The sequence below is a fragment of the Lycium ferocissimum genome, chromosome 1 (genome assembly GCF_029784015.1).
Source record: "Lycium ferocissimum isolate CSIRO_LF1 chromosome 1, AGI_CSIRO_Lferr_CH_V1, whole genome shotgun sequence".
NCBI classification, from domain to species: domain Eukaryota; kingdom Viridiplantae; phylum Streptophyta; class Magnoliopsida; order Solanales; family Solanaceae; genus Lycium; species Lycium ferocissimum.
The window spans coordinates 22,254,353-22,269,841 of NC_081342.1; the positions used below are offsets into that span (position 1 = coordinate 22,254,353).

The 15,489-nt window shown below is 33.2% G+C and overlaps 1 protein-coding gene across 3 annotated transcripts; it reads left to right on the top strand.

The window, feature by feature from the left end:
* The first annotated feature begins 6,399 nt into the window (after nucleotides 1-6,399).
* LOC132052331 (transcription factor bHLH7-like) lies at nucleotides 6,400-12,344 on the top strand. 3 transcript variants are annotated; one of them, XM_059443824.1, is made up of 8 exons: nucleotides 6,400-6,558; nucleotides 7,596-7,916; nucleotides 8,109-8,177; nucleotides 8,285-8,404; nucleotides 10,188-10,253; nucleotides 10,556-10,621; nucleotides 11,736-11,795; nucleotides 11,910-12,344. In XM_059443824.1, exons 2-8 carry the CDS (start codon nucleotides 7,620-7,622, stop codon nucleotides 12,072-12,074), a joined length of 843 nt encoding a protein of 280 aa, XP_059299807.1. In that variant the 5' UTR covers nucleotides 6,400-6,558; nucleotides 7,596-7,619; the 3' UTR covers nucleotides 12,075-12,344. The 3 variants fall into 3 exon arrangements, with proteins under 3 accessions (XP_059299807.1, XP_059299822.1, XP_059299814.1); XM_059443839.1 differs by having other exon boundaries at nucleotides 6,401-6,558; nucleotides 8,112-8,177; XM_059443831.1 differs by lacking the exon at nucleotides 6,400-6,558 and adding an exon at nucleotides 7,020-7,140.
* The last annotated feature ends 3,145 nt before the right edge of the window (nucleotides 12,345-15,489 follow it).

Here is a 15,489-nt window from a genome sequence, read left to right on the forward strand (position 1 = left end):
TTTGTCCCATAGCCTCACTGCCCATCGTTTCAGTTATTATTATATTTAGCATGTCTCCAAAAATGTAGTTATCTGACGAAGATAACTGCATATGAAATTAAACAACGATGTCGAAGTAAACATCTCAATAATAAAATTACTTCATGAACAAGAGCAGTGTATGAACAAAGCCAATATTTTCCTTCAATCAAAAGCTCACAACTTTGATAAATCGGGAATAATTAACCTCTTTCTTGCCAATTCATACCCACTAAAATAATGTACTTTAGTTTAATATTATAATTTAATATTAAAATATCATGCTCCATCATATACATGAGTTCCTTTAAAAATATATAACACACATCCGATCAACTTTCATTATCATGATAAGCAACAAACGTTTTGAAATAAATATTAGAACAATTGCCAAAATTCCCTTCTCTCTTTTTTTTTCAACTACAAGTTTTAAAAGAATTTTCTGTTTTCAAGAATTTGAGTAGTTTTTGAATCACCAACATAAATAAATCATTCTTCTTCTTTAACTTGGGTGACACAAAATTAACTTTGTTAGCACAAATTTGCTTAGTAATACAAGAGTCTAACCCTCAATCTATTGCATTAGCCACAAGATTCACTTGAGAAATGACCACAATAATTATATCAGCCGATTACCCAAATTTATTCATGCCAAATTTCTCACTTTTTTTTAGACAAAAAAGATTTCTCATCTTTTTTTTTTTTTTCAAGACCACATTCTTAGAGAGGAAATAAAAGTATTTTACGTTTCATCACCATAATATATAGAGAATTATTTTACCTCTTCATATCCTGCTAATCAATATTGTATAAAATAGATCACTTTCAAATTGTTGGAAATATTAACAATGTTGAATTAGTAAAAATGAACAAAAGGATAGAATCAACTTATCGGATGAACGCTGCGTCGTGGCAAGCCACTACCTTGAAAGTGATCTTGGAGTGACTGTGATGCAAACATTTAGTCCAGTCGCTCCCCAAGGTTCCACAACACTTCCAAACACTTGCACTAGTGGTTGGAAGTAGGGGTGTACAAAGCAAACCGACAAACCGCACCAAACCGATAAACCGAGTCAAACCGAGAAAAAAACCCGACTAGTGGTTTGGTTTGACTTGGTTTGGTGTTGAAAAAAAAACCCGGCTATAATTGGTTTAGTTTGGTTTTAGCTAAAAAAAAGTCAAACCGAACCAAACCGACCCGACATTACGTGTATTCGATTTTTAAAATATTTTATACATAATAATATTTATTTGTAATGTAATTTGTAAATATTTCTTAAATTTTTTCATAGTTTTTTGTCTTTTGATCATATCCTTGAACTTAGAATTTTGAATGTCAATAAGTTTTATATCTCATGGATGTTAGTAACTCAAATAAAGTCTAAATCAAAACCAACTCAACACTAATGCTAACAAAAGAAATTCAATTCTAATACTAAGATTGACAGTAATGTTGGATATCTATTCTTTAGTTTTGCATAATTGGTTTAGAGCGTAAAAATACATAACTTAATTTTTTTCTTTGTCATGTAATTAATACTTATTAGCCGTACTTATTTTAGCATAACTTAGTATTTAGATTAAAATCATTTTCTTTATGGCTTATTAATTAGCAATATTTATTTTAACCAATTTTATTATCTTTTTTGTTGAACATTTTAATACGATGTCATCACCCATCTCACATTTTGTGTTATTTTCTTAAGAAACACCTTAGTTAAATAGTTGTATCTTACTAGGACTAAAGAAATATTTGAAGTAAAAGTCATATGTTTTGTATGAAGATTTTTTTGGGAAAAAACCCGAAAAAATCGAATAACTCGAAAAAACCCGAAGTTGAAAAACCCGAATTTTATTGGTTTGGTTTGGTTTATAAATTAAAAAACCCGTCGCAATTGATTTGGTTTGGTATCTAAAAAGTATGAACCAACCCGGTCCATGTACACCCCTAGTTGAAAGTTTGGAATTTGCACAAGCACAATTACCCAAAAAAAGGAGAAGGAGAAGAAGAAAGAATTTTGCTTTGTCTTTTTTTGCTCTGCGCAAATATGGTCCCATACGGTCATATATATAGCAAAACTAGACGGCCTATGCTCGTGCTGCGCACGGGCCCAACACTTTAGATTGTCTTTGTTATATATATATATATATTATGTTCAAAACACGATTAATAGAACATTGTAGTTTGTGTTCCGTATCTAAAACCTTATTATATTAATGTTTGCTGCGAATACAAAATCGGCAAATTTATTAATATTTTTTAAAAGAGAAAACTTGTTTAAAAGGAAAATATTTCCCTCTCTTTGAGATAAAACAATAGCAATATTCAAGCATCAGTTGATACTTTCAATTTTAATTCGATTAATTTAAAGGTGTAAAATACTTATTATTTTTTATCAAATTTTGATTTGGATAATTCTAATTCAAATTATTAAATTAATTTTACATGTTTAAAACGAAACAAAGTAGAAATTGATTTTCTATTTAAACGAAGAAATACTATTTTTTAATTTTTGGTAAATATTCTCGGTTTAGCTCATTTTACTTGTCATGTTGTTTTTTGCATGGTTTTTTAAGAAAACGTCGATTAGAATTATAATTTGACTAATTTACCTTATTCATTATTTGATCTTCATTTGATATATTTTTTTTACGACATTAATCTCTTTTCACATTTATTAGAGTAAGAATAAAAATAAAAAAGTAATTATATTCTATCTTATTTTAAAATATAAATATTTTAAGTATATTTATTTTAGTAAACATAACAAATAAATGACATGACGGAATAGCAAATACAACAGTTTAATATCTAGATTAGATCTCAGGCTAATATAAAAAAAAAAATTGTATGATTTGACTACTTAACCTTTTGAAGAAAAGCAATTTCATTTGCTCCCACTAATGGATTGATACGCGTGGCAAGAATGAAAAATCATTATTGACTTAATGAGATACTTTGAAAATTACATGAATATTGTTTGATTTGTTAATATGGGGTGCATTTTTTTTTGGACATTATTAATTTGCACTCTATATATATATATATATATATATATATATATATATATATATATATATATATATATATATATATATATATATATATATATATATATATATACTGTTCAAAACACGATTAATATAACATTGTAGTTTGTACTCCGTATCTAAAACTTTATTATATTAGTGTTTACTACGAATACAAAGTCTGCACTTTTTTTTTTTACATTATTTTTTTTTAATATGGTGTTCACTTTTTTTTTTTTTTATTGCTTGATTTTGTTAATATGGGTCCACTTTTTTTTACCGTGAGTTTGGAGATGGTGGGTTTCACTTTTTTTTTATTTTTTATATTGCTTGATGTTGTTTAGTATGGGGTGCACTTTTTTTTTTGGACATTATTAGTTTGCACTATTTTTATGCATATAATATATATACATAGACTATGTTCAAAACACGATTAATATAACATTGTAGCTTGTGCTCCGTATCTAAAAATTTATTATATTAGTGTTTGCTACGAATACAAAGTCTGCACTTTTTTTTTTTTAACATTATATTTTTTTTAATATGGGGTTCACTTTTTTTTTTTTTTTTTTTGATATTGCTTGATTTTGTTAATATGGGGTCCACTTTATTTTTTCCCATGAGTTTGGAGATGGTGAGTTCCACTTTTTTTTCTTCCTTTTTTTTATTGCTCGGTGTTATTTAGTATGGGGCCCACCCTTTTTTTTTAAGGGACAATGGACGACGAAGCATAGGTCTAAACCCATGCTTTATATAGTTTCTTTTTATTTTTATTTTTATTTTTTATATTGCTTGGTGTTGTTTAGTATTGGGCCCACCCTTTTGGACATTATATATATATATATATATATATATATATATATATATTATGTTCAAAACACGATTAATATAACATTGTAGTTTGTGCTCCGTATCTAAAACTTTATTGTATTAGTGTTTGCTACGAATACAAAGTCTGCACTTTTTTTTTTTGACATTGTTTGTTTTTTTAATATGGGATTCACTTTTTTATTTTTTATATTGCTTGATTTTGTCAATATATGATACTATGTTCAAAACACGATTAATATAACATTGTAGTTTGTGCTCCGTATCTAAAACTTTATTATATTAGTGTTTGCTACGAATACAAAGTCTGCACTTTTTTTTTTTTTTACATTGTTTGTATTTTTAATATGGGATTCACTTTTTTTTTTATATTGCTTGATTTTGTTAATATGGGGTTCACTTTTTTTTTCTCGTGAGTTTGGAGATGGTGAGTTCCACTTTTTTTACTTCTTTTTTTTTTATTTTTTTAATATTGGTTGGTGTTTTTTTTTTATTTTTTAATATTGGTTGGGGTTTAATATAGGGACCACACTTTTTTTTTTTTAGTGCTTAACGGACGACGAAGCATGGGTTGAGACCCATGCTTCTATATATATATATATATATATATATATATATATATATATATATATATATATATATATATATATATACTATTTTCAAAACACGATTAATATAACATTGTAGTTTGTGCTCCATATCTAAAACTTTATTATATTAGTGTTTGCTACGAATACAAAGTTTACACTTTTTTTTTTTTACATTGTTTGTTTTTTTAATATGGGATTCACTTTTTTTTTATTTTTTTATTTTTATATTGCTTGATTTTGTCAATATATGATACTATGTTCAAAACACGATTAATATAACATTGTAGTTTGTGCTCCATATTTAAAACTTTATTATATTAGTGTTTGCTACGAATACAAAGTCTGCACTTTTTTTTTTACATTGTTTGTATTTTTAATATGGGATTCACTTTTTTTTTTTATATTGCTTGATTTTGTTAATATGGGGTTCACTTTTTTTTTTCTCGTGAGTTTGGAGATGGTGAGTTCCACTTTTTTTACTTTTTTTTTTTAAATATTGGTTGGTGTTTTTTTTATTTAATATTGGTTGGAGTTTAATATGGGGACCACACTTTTTTTTTTTTTTTTTAGTGCTTAACAGACGACGAAGCATGGGTTGAGACCCATGCTTCTATATAGTAGTAATATTTAGCTTTTGTCCGCAAATTTTTTTGAAACTTTAAGAGTAACTGAAGCCACAAAGACAATCTAAATGAAGGCCATAAAAACAATTCAAAAACGGTTTCCTTCATTATGAAGGCTACCATCAAGGCTCACAAAACATATAATTAAATTTGCTTTGGATCAAATTAATAGTGGATATTATAAAAATTTCAAAGATGATTCTTATTCTTATTTGAGATATTAATAATATGAGTATATATTTTACATTAAGCACTATCATTGGTCTTCAACATTGACTTATTTCAAGAAATCGTTCAAAAATAATAGAAGAGGGAAAGTTTAGGATTTCTTTGAAGATGTACTTTTAAATTCATACCAATGAATATCATAGATTGTTTATGAGTTTTTATGATAGAATAAATGTTTGATAGAAGTAAGTAGTTGGTGATTGAAGGCTATAAATGCAAAATCTAGAATTGTAATTAATGAAGTTTGGTGGGCACGTGACGAAGATGATGAATAGTAATAGGTCTTTAATGGTACTTTCTCCGGATAAAAAAAAAGTCCCCTTAGTTTTTTTTTCTTAGGTGAAAAAAAGTGTTCACTTATCAAATCAAAAAAAATTAATCTTATTTTTTTAGATTTACCTCTATTAAGTGTTATGTGATCAAATCCCAATACCTATTTAATTAGAGATATTTTAGTCAAATCACCTATTTTTGTCTAGGAGTTAGTATTTTCTTAAGGGGTGTACAAATAGCTAAGTAAACACTTTTTTTTATCCGGAAGGAATAAAGTTTAACAACTCAAAGAAGTGTAGTAACGCCATTGTTAGGATTATTTAAGGCGATTGAACATGGAATTACCTAGAATAGATAATTTTGGAAACTTTGGGGAATATGGCTTAAGTGTTAGACATTTAATTGATTAAATTAGTGCTTTGTTTTTTTTTGCGCGGATTGCCCTTTATTTGGGGTGGTCTTTAATTTTTGCCCTTCAAATTGATGGTCTTTAAATTTTACCCCTCGCCTAACACTCCAAGATTGTGAGTTCGAACATCAGCTCAATTAAAAAAAAAAAATCGCAAGGCAGAATTTTGTAAATCTGCCCGCACGAGTTTTAATTCAAGACTTAAGATCGGTTAAATATCCTCATATTTCTACAACTATAAAAGCATGTCATTACAGTAAAATGTAGAGTCAAAATTTTAAGAATTTCAAATATATAAAAAACTCAATATTTTAAAACAAACTAAAAACAGTCAAACAAAGCAAAACAGAGGATTAGTGTAAAACTATTGTCTTAGAAAGATTTTCCCTTCTTTCTCTTTTAATTTTAAAATTAATTGAAAAAAAATGGTAATTTTGCCTACTCTGCTACATGGATATGTACGTACCAATTCTATAGAGCGCATTTTAGCTACCAGCCTAGAGAACCCTAATATTCCATCATCTTTCCAACATTTAGCATTTCTTTACATAAAATTCAGGTACAACTTATTCTTTGATTAAATTAGTTGGTGAGTTTCTTTCACGTATATGCATTTTTGATTTATTTGGTGCTTTTATTGTCAGTGTTCATAAAGAAGTGGACTTAAAAATGAAATATATTTGTGTTTCCGAAGCCTCTTACGCCATTTACTTTTATAAGAATTTTGAACTGACAAATGAACATTGGAAATGTAACAAAAGAAAATTTGAATAATCTGAATTTTAGGAGGAACAAAAACACTCTTCTATCATCTATCGACCAAGGGGTTGGGTATGGCCTGGTGGTCAATGAAGTGAGTTGATCACCATGAGGTCTCAGGTTTAATTCTCGGCAGAGACAAAACACTTGGTGATTTCTTCACTCTAACCTTGGTGGACAGAGTTAGCTGATACCTGTTGCTGTTGGGAGGTGGCAGGAATTAGTCGAGGTGCCCAAGGGGGGAAGTTGGGGTTGGGGTTTACCCAATTAAAAAGGGAAAAAAGAAGGATTAACAGTTTGGATAGCTAAATTTAACCATCCAAGTGCTATTGTGTTGTATTTGGAATGATCATGTCAGCTTGTTATTAATTGATGTTCTTAGGTTTTTTAATGCTAAGCATTTGCTCTGTTGCCCATTCCTTAAACTTGATAGAGGAAAAGGAAATGCAAAAGTTTAAGCTCATTCTTTTGAAGTCCTTATATACTTGTTGATAGAGTTGGAGCTTTTTTTAAATGTGGCTCTTCATTTGAAAATGAATGTCTATTCTAGCTGAAGTAGTATGTAACTTTCTCATATCCCGTATGGCCATAGATTTTGAGAAATTTGAGTTTTTGAAGTTGTGTTTGGACATGCATTTTACTTGGAAAAAATTTGAAGTTTTGTTAGTGGAAGTGAAATTGAACTTGAAAATACTTCAAAAATAAATTTTCAAAATCTGATCCAAAATCTATGGCCAAACTCTAGCTTATTCCCCTCTTAACCATGCAAATTTGACTTCATCTTTATTAGGAAGATTATGTTTTTTACCAAAATAACAATTTCTGTTTTGCTTTCAGCTTAGTGGTCCATTCTCTGGTATCATGGGAGAGGAGAATCAGCCAAATGCCCTAGCACAATGGGCATTTCTTGGAAGTACAAGTGATTCTTGTTATCTACAGGGCCATGAACTTAACAACCAGTACACGGCTGGAGTTGGAATTGATGGGATCCATTATGTTCCTGTGCCTTCACCTCAGTGGATCCATGACAAGCAAACACCACAAAATTATGTAGAATATCTTGCAGAGAATGTCGTCTCTGAGGTTCAAGTGGATGCTTCAGCAGAAGCTTCTGGTTTCAGATTAGTTGATGGCTCAGCTGACATGATTTCCCAGGAGGTATGATCTTTTATCTGCAAGCTTTACCAATAAAACTGACAATCAAGTGGTTTACCAGATATGAGATTAAAGTTTTCGGGAGCTATATTTTGTTATCAAGCAAGATTCTTGTATCACTATGGTAACATCACTATGGTAACTGTTTAAATTCATCTCTAATGAGAGAGTTGGAATTCTAACACCTGTTTTCAGCAGATAAGATATTCAAGGCCTTATTATGAAGGGCTGCCACTCAACTGTTCAATTGGCTCAAAACATCAAGTAGGTGCTTTGTGGTAATTTTTAGATTATTTCCTCTGTACTTCCAACTTTGGAAAAACAGATTTGTGACTATTTCATGCATATAACCTTGTGTCTGTCGGTGGCAGACACGGAAGCCAAGAGGAGATGTCAGGCATGCTTCTGGACCTTGCTCTGAAGCATCAGCTGCTGGATCATCTAATCCTTCCAAAAGTTCTAGAAATTCAAGAGCTGCATTGTCTGATAAGGTAAGCCTTAATCCTTCAAATACACATTTAAGTAGTACCTAGGGTCAACCCCACCTTTCTATGGCCATCTATTTACACATGAACAGAATTGGGGGGTTGACAAGGACCATGCCCCAGTCCTCCTTTGTCTCTTGCTGTATGCAAACATAAGGGAATTGATTATTTTATCTCAGCTTGTATATACTGACGGCTCTATCCGCCGCCGTTCGATGACTAGTCTAGTACAGTCGTTACTTGTTCTTTTCTCTTCAGTTTAGAGTAAACGGATATTTAAATCCTTTTTATTTGTACATATTCATGATTATGAGGTCTTCAAGAAAATTTTATTAAGATGTGTTCTGTAGGGTTTGTTGTAGTTAGTGCAAATTTTATAAAGATTTTACAATTAGTAAACCGCAGATGTTCGTCATCAGGAGTTGTAATTAACATTTTCTACTTTGTATGGCGGGGATAAGTCAATAAAGAGCTTCAGCCCTTTTGCTTATGGAGTATTTATTTGTCAAAATATTAGTCTTGTATCCCATTTTGCATTTTGGAGTCTTTACTTGGAAGTTTAGATGCTCTGTCTTTGATTATGAATTTTCCGGATTTTCTTATTACTTTGGGTGAATTAGTTTAACCTCCCCTGAGAAACAGCCTAAGAGGCAATTTTGTTGCTAACATCCTGCTATGTTACATATGCGTAACACAACAGAGTAATTATGTGCAGTGCAATATGTATATGTATGAATGTATTCACGTGTATACATAGTTATGTGTTGTGGGTTTGTAAAGCTTAAACTATTCCCAAAAGTAACCCAGAAGAAAGAAGCAATGCTTGAATAGATTGATGAGATGACCATGGTGGTGAGTGGGTGGGGGTTAATATAGGGTTCGGGCGTGTTGGGGATAATTAGTGATTGGGCAAAAGAGGGTCGAACAATGGGAGTGACAAGGGGTTGGGGTAGGAAAAAGAGGAAATTGTGGGGTGGGATATGTAAAAAACAGGAAGGTCTAGAAGCTGGATAGGGGACAGCACTGGAAGGGAGGGCTATGATGATGGGGATAGAGCGGTGGGACTGGATAGGGGAGAGGAGGGTGTAGAGGGGGCGATGAGGGCGGTAGGGGCGAAGGGCTGGCCCAGCTAGGCAGGGGAGGGGAGGGAAGGAGTTGTGACGGTGGAGCTTGGTGGTGGTGAGAATGGTGTGAAGCAAATCTTTGCCTACACTATGTTGACGGTAAAATTATAACAGATATGATTTTTGTGCTGATATCACAGCTGCTTAACGGTCTTACTATTGGATGTTTATTGCAAGCAATGTGGTAATGAAACACCAAAGTCGAGAAGAGGTCCTAGGTATTTTTCAAACAAGAAGGAAAGTCCACTTACTAGCAATACTAGAGGAGAGGCCTACATTATGAGTGTCAAGTGTCTTTTATTTTTAGTATGTTCTATACAATCTTTAATACAACAACAACAGCAACAACATACCCAGTATATTCCCCACAAGTGGGGTCCGGGGAGAGTGGGTGTACACAGACCTTACCCCCACCTTTGTGGGGTAGAGAGGCTGTTTCCGATCTATACAATCCTTAGTATACAGAATATATGATCAGAGAGTGTAATATGACTACCTAAGTTTGTAAGGTTGATACTTCTTCAGATCTGGCCCCCCCAAGATAATATTCTGCTTTCCCCCTCTGCGTTTATGAGTTTCTCATAATTTTGGAAGCTTAAACTTTACAGTCCTCACATGGTAATATCATTTAGCTGATACCTAATTATAGCTGGTTCTGGATTCAGCGTCGCAGGATGAGAATCGCTGAAAGAATAGATGCATTGGGAGGATTATTTTCATGCTCTAAACAGGTAATACATCCTATTAGCATTTGACCTCTATGTGTATTGCTTAGCTATTCAAAATGCATATTCAGATGTTGTAGAAGTTGTGCACGCGAAGGTGGAACACAAAAAGTAGGAGAATACAAAGAACTAGTTATTGGCATCATCTATGCATTATAGGGTTTTTTGTTTCCTAAAGAATAGGTGAAGCAGTGGTTTTATGTTCTGATTTCATGCTAATTTGCTCCATGCTTGTAAATAAGAAAACAGAAAAAGAATGTCATAATTGCTGCAATGAATTAAAAGAATAGAGAAGTGGTGTTTTGCAGGTTGGAACAGCATCTCTAATGGAGGAAATCATTGACAACGTCAAATATCTACAGTTTCAGATGAAGGTACATATGCGTTCTTATATAATGTCCTTGGTGTAAAATAAGCCTGCATACACTATGGATACAGAAGTTTTCTGTTCTTCAAATGATCTAACATCTGAATGCCTGAGCATTTTGAATTTGGCTAATAAAACATATTAATGCAACAACAATTTTGTCATGTGTTTGACGTTGATAGTGCCTGTCTGCATGACAAGGACTTTAACGAGCCATAGGCAAAATTGCAAATTAAGCGGCAAATAGCCATACCATGTAATTCTTATGCCACTCTTCTATATGTTTGTAAAGAGAGAATCTTGGGCCTAACTCAACCCCAAAAGCTAGCTCATGAGGGGAGGATTGCCCAATACCATCTACGGATTGCATTGTCTCTGGTAACCATCAAGCCAGGCGGTCTAGAGGAAAGCAGGCAATTCTTACTCGAAAAGAAAAAAAAATTGTGCCTGTGCTAGCCCATAACTTTCCTTCGATTGGAAACTGTTGTGTGTATTCTATTTGTCTTGCAGCTAAATGTGGATAACCTCTTCTTCACCAGATCGTTCCCAAGCATTCAATAGAACTTAACTCCACTGCCATTATCATCATTGTCATTCAGCTTTGAACATGTTAGGCTCCTAAAATGCTTTGTTTCTTAAGCAAACATAAATAATCATTCACTTGATGCTATACTTGTTGCTCCTAAATGTATAAGCCTATGTTGAGTGTGTTTCTTGTATAGTTGTACATTCTCTAAATTAGTTTTAGTATTTTTTGTAAGTTTTGACAGTTCTGTTTTTCTTCAGGAGTTTATGGTTGCTTACTGTTTCAGGATAGTTCTTGAACCCAGTAATTCAATTATTTGGATAAATGGTTTAACTGGTTACCTATTCAGTGCCTCGAGGTGATTAATAGTCGTGTTAATGTTGGTGCTATTAAATCTTGAGGCAACACAGTTGAATAACTGCCTTTTTGCTTCTATTGCTCTTTATCTTGTATCATCTTTCAGGTCATTATTCAATTTAGTTTCGTATTTCCTTATTGTGGTTGTCTTTGCATCATGTTTTACTTTGTCTTAACAGCATCCTGTAACTAACTAATCCTGCTGGATACTTATGGTAACTTAATCCTGGTTGTGCAGGATCTTAGTAGGAGCAGATTGGGTGGTGAACCTACTTCTATACCATTTGTATTCCTTGAGGTACCACCGTCCATGATTCCAATATAACAATTACATTACTAATCAAACTCTTAGACTCTGTTTATACAAAAAAATAATTATTGGAGAACGTAATAGGTTCTGACTGATTTGCAGGGGTGTGGCCATTACATTCTTGATGATCAACAGATTGAACCTCTGGAAGAGACAATGGGCAAGTTGCTGGAAGTGAATCCCTCAATGGCAACCCAATTGCTGGAGAGTAAAGGCCTATTTGTGATGCCCATGGCTCTGGCAGAAGGACTGCATCATCATGAGTAGAAACGGAAATAACAGGTCTACTTACAACTTTTCGCGCAATCTTATGGCGGAGAATTCTGAAGTGGTAATCAGGCAAGAAAACTATAGTATAATTTTGTACAAGCAAAGCTCAAGAAGATTTGTCTTTGTACAGTTCTGATCTCTGGCTGGACTCTAGCTCCAACTTTCACTATCAAATAGGTGCTCATTATCTGCTTTATTTGTTTCAGTTATCAAACGTAAAGAATAATTGAATTTGGAAAAGGTTCAATTAAATTTGTTAAACCTCTATCCCTTTGCCTTTGGCACATTACTCCGTAAATCGCCACCCCCTCTTTTTTCAGCCCTTGCAGTTGTACTCCTTGACCTTTCTCATCCAAAGTGAGCAATTTTAACCCTCTGAAGCCAAGAAAAGAGATGGCTGATATAGGCTAAGAGATGGCTGATATAGGCTTTCTTTACTATCACTTCTTCTCCTTCCTCTCTTAGCTTTGGCATTCCACTGACGTACCCCACTCCTGTCAACTCTTTGCTACTCTCCCGGAGGCTGCACCTGCTGCCCACAGGCACCCGTGGGCATGAAACAACTCCAGATGTCAACTTGATTTGTGTTAGACTTTAGAGCTTAGTGTATTAAATTGAGATTAGTTTATACAACGTAAGACAATACTGTCTATGAATGCTGTCTACAACGAGTGACATGTTGATAAGGATCATTGTTGAAACCTACAAAGCAAAACGACCTGTGAACTTGTTTAACCATAGGGAAGCGGCACGGTTGGGGTGCTTCAGGCCCCCTCCATGCATCTTCCTCCTGTCCTTAACGTGTGGTAGGTATTAGCGGGCCCCTCACAGTGCAAAATGCCCAGGGCCGGCCAGAGGGCCAAGCCACTAAAGTGGGGGCTTTAGACCCTAAAATTTTGGGGGCCTCATTTTTTTCATCTGGTGTTCGGTACCTATATTGAATTTCCCGATTAATTTAATTTCGAGACACACAAGGGCCGGTTAAAGAGGGAAGCACTCCCTAGGAAGTTTTTTGGTTCTAAGGCTCGAACTCAAGACCTCTAGTTAAGGAAGGATGAGGCCTAATATTTACCTACAAGAGATTTATAGGTTAATTTTTCTTTTAATAAAAATTGAGCAGAAAAAATAAGGCCTCCCGTGAAAGTTGGCTTTAGGCCATCGATCTTATTGAGCCCCTCCTGAAAGTGCCAAGGAATACTAAATGGGATGCTCCAGTTTCCTAGTCGCATAATGAAGAAAAAACGTCTTATTTGGAGACGCTTTCTTTTAATTCATTTCTTGTTTGGCACCCAACTACTTTTTTGGATTATGGCTTTTATTGATTGATATACATGATTTTCCAGTAATAGGAACAGATGTTCTCATCCCTTCTGTAACCAGAAAAAGATGGGCAACTTTGAGGGATAAAGTGTAAAAAGTGAAACATAAATAAGAAATTCCTGTGCTTTCTGTTATATATGCTTTTCTTTCCTTCTTGAGTTGTGATAAGAACGCAGTTTCTCCTCATGTTGTGCTTCCTTCTTGATTAGGACTTTATTCTACATTTTGCCACTCCTAATCAAAGGTACTCTGTGCCGTGACCTAAGAATGACAACTTGATAAATGACTAATGAAACGAAAGTGGATAACAAAAAGATGGTCATTTGAAATAAGACAAAACATCATCTTGTGTTTTATCAGGTCCAAATGAAGGACAAGGAAGGACGAAAGATTTCATACTGTTGTATTTTAATCATATCATATGCGAGTGATAATATCGAAAACGAAAGCAGTAAAGGAGTTCTACTTTTTTTTTTTTTAATGGAAAAAGATCAAATATACTCCTCAATTTTGCGATTTAGATTAGATATACCTCTATTATAAAAGTGGTATAAATATACCCCTGCCGTTATAAAATTGTGCAAATATATCCTTTTGCTGACGGATTTTTTTTAAAAAATCATTTAGTTTATTTTCTAGTTAAAAAAAATACCGTGTGGCTTTAAAAAAAATCTATCATTTTTTTAGTAGACATATTTTTCTAAAGCCACATGATAAGTTTTTTTACTGGTGGGTCGGGTCTGGTTCGTTTAAAAATATGGGTAGACTTTTTTTTTTTTTAAGCCACGGTGATATTTTTCTAAATAAACCAGACCCGATCCACCGAAAAAAATTACCATGTGACGTTAGAAATATATATCTACTAAAAAAAAATGAGTAGATTTTTTTTAAAGCCACATGACATTTCTTTTAATTAAAAAAATAAGCTAAATGATTTTTCTGTTAGCGAAAAAGGTATATTTGCACTATTTGTGTAAGGACAGAGGTATATTTACACCATTTTGTAACGACAAGGATATATATGCACCACTTTTTTAACGGGAGGTATATCTGGTCTAAATCGCAAAGTGGAGGAGTATATTCGCACCTTCGCCCTTTTTTATATAAAAAAAAATTCGTACACAAAATTCTTGAACATGGAATAACTTTTTCCAGATTCTTATATTTTTGTCCAGTTCAAAAAAGAGAATTCATGTTCTAAGTGCAAGCCTTAATCATTAAAAATCACTAATGACAACTTTGGAGGATGCTTTGAATTTTTAGACCATATAGGGGAATATTTGGATTGTGAGAAATATTCTCTATAACGCTCAAGTTATAGAGAACTGTATATTTAGTTGATAGGAGTACTTTTAAAAAGGGGAAAAGGGTCAGAAATACCCCTCTACTTTAGAAAAAGGGTTAGAAATATCCTCCGAACTTATTTTGGATAAAAAATACCCCTCTCATCCTTAAAGTTTTCAAGTATACCCCTGTCTTGATGGAAATTATCCCCCAAAATAATCTGAAATCATTTCGTAAACCCGCTCCATCATTTATACTCTACCCAGCTAAATAATAACCCATAAGATCCTCTAATCCCCCAATACGTAGGTTTGAAGTTTGAGGGAATTGGGGGAATAAGGGATCTTATGGGTTATTATTTAGTTAGGTCGGGTTTAAATGATGGAGCGAGTTTAAAAAAATGATTTCGGATTCTTTTGGGGGATAATTTCCGTCAAGATAGGGGTATATTTGAAAAATTTAAGGATGAGAGGGGTATTTTTGACCCAAAATAAGTTCGGAGGATATTTTTAACCCTTTTTTCCAAAGTAAAGGGGTATTTTTGACCCTTTTCCGTTTTAAAAAAAAATAAAGAATAGTATATTGCTATGAAGTTCATACCCACATCTACAAGCTAAGGTTGAAGTAGAGGCAACATTATTTTGCATCTGTATAGGCCTATGTCAAAATAGGAGAAAATATTTTCTTTAAAAATTTAAGGGAAAATATTTTCGAGATCGACTACCCACCCACACCTACACCTACCCCAACTCCTACTTTGCCTACCCACCCCACCCTTGCCCTGCTCCCTACCATCCCCACCCACCTT

Excerpts from the sequence above, each read along its gene's own strand:
- LOC132052331 (XM_059443824.1), top strand. The coding sequence starts at position 7,620 with ATGGGAGAGGAGAATCAGCCAAATGCCCTAGCACAATGGGCATTTCTT. Across the intron at positions 10,622-11,735 it reads ATCTACAGTTTCAGATGAAG|GATCTTAGTAGGAGCAGATT; the intron begins GTACATATGCGT and ends CTGGTTGTGCAG. Across the intron at positions 11,796-11,909 it reads TACCATTTGTATTCCTTGAG|GGGTGTGGCCATTACATTCT; the intron begins GTACCACCGTCC and ends ACTGATTTGCAG.